This window comes from Uranotaenia lowii, chromosome 2 (genome assembly GCF_029784155.1).
Source record: "Uranotaenia lowii strain MFRU-FL chromosome 2, ASM2978415v1, whole genome shotgun sequence".
In the NCBI taxonomy this organism is placed as follows: Eukaryota; Metazoa; Arthropoda; class Insecta; order Diptera; family Culicidae; genus Uranotaenia; species Uranotaenia lowii.
In genome coordinates this window covers 92382569-92388290 of record NC_073692.1, presented here as the reverse complement: position 1 = coordinate 92388290, position 5722 = coordinate 92382569, and the positions used below count along the sequence as shown (strand labels likewise).

At 48.3% G+C, this 5722-nt stretch overlaps 2 protein-coding genes across 2 annotated transcripts; both read left to right on the top strand.

Moving 5' to 3' along the window:
- Positions 1–986: 986 nt before the first annotated feature.
- On the top strand, positions 987–2591 carry LOC129741673 (uncharacterized). Its single transcript, XM_055733420.1, has one exon. The coding sequence runs from the start codon at positions 987–989 to the stop codon at positions 2589–2591; it is 1605 nt and encodes a 534-aa protein (XP_055589395.1).
- Positions 2592–2612: 21 nt separating this feature from the next.
- On the top strand, positions 2613–5345 carry LOC129741672 (uncharacterized). The gene has a single exon (XM_055733419.1). The coding sequence runs from the start codon at positions 2613–2615 to the stop codon at positions 5343–5345; it is 2733 nt and encodes a 910-aa protein (XP_055589394.1).
- The last annotated feature ends 377 nt before the right edge of the window (positions 5346–5722 follow it).

Here is a 5722-nt window from a genome sequence, read left to right as displayed (position 1 = left end):
AACAGGTACAAAAACGCTTACTCAGCCCCATCATTGATATGCAGTACGTTCTATGCAGCTCAAAATTTAAGTTCTTATTGATACTTTCAAGTGCCAAAACAAGTCTTAATGATCTTCTATTCAGTTTCCAGCGGCCTCTTAATTCAGCTTCCAAAAAATCACAAAAAGAGCAAAAAATCTCTCTCTATCTCGACTGAACCCTTGGCTTCGGTTCATATCACCTTCTCCTGATTATTTACTGTGTTCTGTACCGGTGCCGCCCTTATGCCACGCGCCGGATTTCAAACTCGACAAATTGCTCAATTGCTTCTTTCCTACATTTCCTACATATATTGCATCATAACTCAAGTACAAAATTACTTATTGAAAAAAAAACTTGCCCGGCTTGGTGATCGAACCCCGACCTTCGTGGTGAGAATCGAACACGCTACCACGAGACCACGCCTAGATGTTGTTCTAACTGAAACTAAAACTCAAAGAGGTGATTTGATTTTGAAAGCACATCTACGCACTTTTTGTGACTTATCAAATCCCGTTTGAGCACTTTTGTGCCCTTTATGTAACTTACCGAATCCCGTATTGAGCACTTTTGTGCCCTTTATGTGACTTAAGTCCCGTATAACGTACGTATAGATCACTTTTGCAGCTTTCAAGTTCGTTAATGAGCACATATAGTTCACTAATGGGAATTGGGCAAAACAAGTCACATACAACGTACATATTAATCACTTTTGCAACTTTCAAGTTCATTATTGAGTACATAAAGTTCACTAAAGGGAATTGGGCAGCTGATTCTCTTTGTCAGCCAATATGTAACTTTCAATGCCTTCATTCAAGTAAATATGTGACTTTTGGTTGCTTGGGCAGTGCGTGACTCCAGACCCAATCTCCAGAGCGTGAATGCTGCTACCGAAGTCAAATCCAACGACAACTGTGCGGCGTGCGGGAAGGGACATCGTTTGTATTTCTGCGAGCAGTTCAAACACATGCCGGTTACTCAACGTGCTGCGATCGTGAAAAAATCTGGATTGTGTGTCAATTGCCTCTTTGGAAAGCATTCGTTCGCTACCTGCAAGTACGGAGCCTGCCGAGTATGCGGAACCAAGCATCACACGCTACTACACAATCCAGATGTCGATAAAGCAAGAGGATCCGGCACAAATCAAGTTCCGAAGCAGCCTTCCGTTTCCAATTTCGCTGGTGTCGATAGTTCGCTTCCTGTTTCTGCTTCTCTCAGCCTCTCCGCCAATACGCACTCGGGGACCAAACGTCTCGACCTCTCCCCTTCGAACCAAGTATTTCTCGCCACTGCTGTTGTCAAAGTCCTCGGTCCAAAGGGTAATTCGTTCCTCGCTCGAGTTCTGCTTGATAGCGCTTCGCAGCCGAATCTCATGACTGAAAGGTTTCGTCGTCTTCTGAATTCGCGGAAGACTCCTGGTAACACAGAGATCGCTGGCATTGGTGGAAATATTTCTGCAGTTTCGCTGTTTTCGACTGTCGCTACGGTTGCCTCACGGTTCAACAACTTCCGAGTTCCGCTGGAGTTTATTGTGATGGATAAGGTGACCAGCGATCTTCCAACTTGCACCATCGATGTTAACGATTGGGTCATTCCGGAGAATATTCGTCTCGCCGATCCATCGTTTGCTACGCGTGGTCCCATCGATATGGTGATTGGTGCACGGGTTTTCTTCGAGCTCTTGCGAAGCGGTCACTCCAAACTTGGCGACGGAAAACCAATGCTCCAGAATTCGGTGTTTGGTTGGCTCGTATCCGGTTTTCACGACAGCGGTTCCAATGCGGATGAAGTTCGGGTCCATTGTAACTTGTCGACGTTCCACGATCTTGAACAGAGCGTTAGCCGATTTTGGGAGCTTGAAATGTGTCAGAATAATTCTACGTTGTCAGTGGAGGAGCGCCTTTGTGAGAACCACTTCGAATCAACAACTCGCAGGGATGATTCCGGGCGTTACATCGTCAGTCTGCCCAAAAAACCGGAACTCATCGGTCAGCTGGGAAATTCGCGTGCTATCGCCACTCGTCGATTCTATTGCCTCGAAAAACGTCTTGAGCAGAATTCCGATCTCAAGGCACAATATTCCTCGTTCATGTCCGAATATCTTGCGCTTGGACATATGAAATTGGTTGATGCTGTCGAGGATGCTCCGGGTCGCCATTTCTATTTGCCACATCATGCTGTTTTCAAGCCGGACAGTTCTTCTACGAAGCTGCGAGTAGTGTTCGACGGTTCCTGCAAAACCACTTCGGGTTTTAGCCTCAACGATTTGCTGCTGAAGGGTCCAACTGTTCAGGATGACATGATTTCGATCATTCTACGGTTTCGGATGCATCCTGTTGTCGTAACAGCTGACGTGACGAAAATGTACCGCCAAATCTGGGTAGCAGTGGAAGATCGGGCTTATCAGCGGATTCTCTGGCGTGAATCTTCTTCGGAACCACTTCGTACGTACGAGCTTACGACGGTCACCTATGGCACCACAACCGCACCGTACCTGGCAACACGATGTCTGCAGCAAATAGCCGACGATGAAGCCCAGAAGTTTCCGAAAGCAGTTCCCGTAGTCAAATAAGGTTTCTACGTTGACGACGTTATGCGTGGCTTCGACACAGTGGAGGAAGCAGTTGCAGCTATACGAGAGACGTCTCTGATGCTGAATTCCGGTGGTTTTCCTCTCTGTAAATACGCATCCAATGTTCCAGAAGTAGTTGAGCAGTTTCCAGCAGAGCTTCGAGAACAGGCCTCCGTTTTGGAACTTGATCGTTCGTCTCCAATCAAAGCACTCGGCTTATTTTGGAAGCTTACCTCCGATGAGCTTCTGTTCAAAGTTCCTGAATGGCCAGACGTCCCTTCGACTAAGCGAAATATCCTGTCGCATATCTGCAGCTTGTTCGATCCGCTTGGGTTTGTTGGTCCGGTGATTGTTCGTGCGAAAATGCTGATCCAGCTCCTTTGGGAAATGCAGTTAGGCTGGGATGATCCGGTTCCCACAAGTATTTCCGACCAGTGGATGGAGATATCATCGCAGCTCCCGATTTTGTCGCAGCTTTCGATTCCTTGCTTCGTGTTGACGGAGAAGCTAACCACTTTAGAGCTTCATGGGTTTGCTGATGCTTCGCTGCGTGCATACGGTGCCTGCATCTACCTTCGTTCGGTATCCGCATCGGGTGCAGTCACTGTCCGTCTGATGACAGCAAAATCCAGGGTTGCCCCAACTGAGAAGCGTAGACCTACCCTCGCACGTCTGGAGTTGTGTGCTAGTCTTCGTTTGGCTAATCTACAGAATCAACTGCTGGAGAGCCTTCAACTCCAATGTCCCCGGTTTCTGTGGTCAGATTCTACAATTACACTGCACTGGATTTCGCGCGATCCATCGAATTGGAATTCCTTCGTCGCCAATCGGGTTTCGCAGATTCAGCAGTTAACTGAGACCGCTACGTGGCTGCATGTGCCTACTGAAGACAATCCGGCTGACCACATTTCGCGTGGTTTGATTCCAGAATCCATCGTTGGCAATGAATTGTGGTGGAATGGTCCGAAATGGCTGCTTCGTCCTCCTCAACATTGGCCTGCGTCCGCGTATTCCTGGAAAACCCAGCCGCCGCCAGAAGTAGACACCGAGAAAAGGAAATCCGTTCCTATTTCCGCAGTTTGCACTCACCAAGAGTCCTGGACCCGAGAAACGTTGGGCTATTTTGATAGCTACTACCGCCTACTTCGAATCATCGCCCTTTGCAAGCGTTTCATGAATAACTGTAAGTTATTGGAACATGCACGCACCGTAGGATTTCTGGTACCTTCCGAGATTCGTTCGGCAGAGTTGTCACTTTTGCAATGCGTGCAGCTCGAAGAGTTCGCTGAAGATCACAAACGTTTACGGCAAGGATCGACCGTTTCGCAGAAATCTCCGTTGCTGAAACTTCGCCCGTTCATGGACCAAAATGAACAGTTGATTCGTGTGGGAGGTTGCCTCAAAAACGCTCCAATTCCATTCGACCGAAAATATCCGTTTCTCATTCCGAAGAAGCATTTCATCACGGATCTTATCTTCCTCGACGCCCATGAAGAAACGCTTCACGCTGGACCTTCGCATCTATTGGCAGCAGTTCGTCGTCGTTACTGGCCAATAGATGGTCCAAATAAAGCCCGTAATACAGTCCACCAATGCATCGTCTGTTTCCGCAACAAACCGAGATTCGCTCAGCAAGTTATGGCACATCTTCCTGCTGTACGCGTTACACCATCGCTTCCATTTACCAGTACCGGAGTTGATTTCATGGGTCCAGTGTACTTGAAACCTCCTCGCAAACAGGGCCCAATCAAATCCTATATTTGCGTCTTCGTTTGCATGGTTACCAAGGCCGCACATCTCGAACTGGTAATGAGCCTCACATCCGACGCTTTCATCGCAGCGCTGATACGGTTCTGCTCCCGGAGACGACGTCCATCAGATATTTACTGCGACAACGCCACGAATTTCGTCGGCGCCAAGAACCAGCTGGAAGAACTTCGTGTTCTCTTCCTGTCGCAACGGCATCAGTCCGAGATTGCCAGAACAACAGCCCGAATGGGAATCGCTTTCCATTTCATCCCACCACGCTCACCCACCTTTGGAGGGTTGTGGGAAGCTTGCGTCAAGTCCGTGAAACATCACCTACATCGCGTGACTCTTGATGTCCTTCAGACGCAAGAGGAAATGACCACTACGGTCGCACAAATCGAAGCGTGCCTCAACTCCCGGCCGCTTACTCCCCGTTCCAACGATCCCACAGACCTCGAGGCCCTAACTCCAGGCCATTTCCTAATCGGTGGTCCAATCCTAGCTCTTCCCGAACCAAACCTTACCTCGTTACCCTCCAATCACCTGTCCCGCTGGCAAGACCAACAGCGTGTTCTCCAAACGCTTTGGGATCGCTGGTACGTAGAATACTTGCCCACTCTACAGCGTCTCCAAAAATGGCCCGGTAAACACCCGAATCTAGCCGTCGGTGACATGGTTCTGGTCGAAGACAACAACTTGCCTCCTACGAAATGGCCCATCGCTCGAGTCCTGAAGACGATTGTTGGCGACGATGCGTGTGGCAGAGTTGCAGACGTTCTGTGTGATGGAAACCAAATCCGCCGTTGCTCAATCCGCAAAATGTGCCCGCTCCCACATTGCGAAGCCTCCACAGTCACGGAATCCGAGCGTCAGCCTTCCGCTCCGAGCTGCACTCCCCAACCATCTCCCACAATTGATCTTCAGGCTCCATCCACACTTCCGGCCGCTGCTCAACTTTTGGCTCCGAACAGCGAGATTGGTTCCGACGATGACAACGACGAGTAATCATCCTGGGTTCCATCGCAATACACATCGTGACAGCCGTTCCTTCCAATCGAGATGCTGTTGAAATGGACATTTCAAGGCGGGCGGCATGTTCCGGCGCAGTCACAACGAACAGCGGCCCACAACAAATGATGACGATAAAATACGAAGACATCAATGAATTACAAACAAAATACGAAGAAAATGCGAAAATTATGATTAAATACGAATGTTAAGTGAAATAGTTATAAGGGAAGAAATATCTTGTAAATAGTACACATAAAACATGAATTTCACCGAACACAATTTCACACAACACACAACACATAAAATGAACTACCAACACTGTACACTCACAACATAGAACTAAGAGTGAGACAAACATGACATGAAAGTGA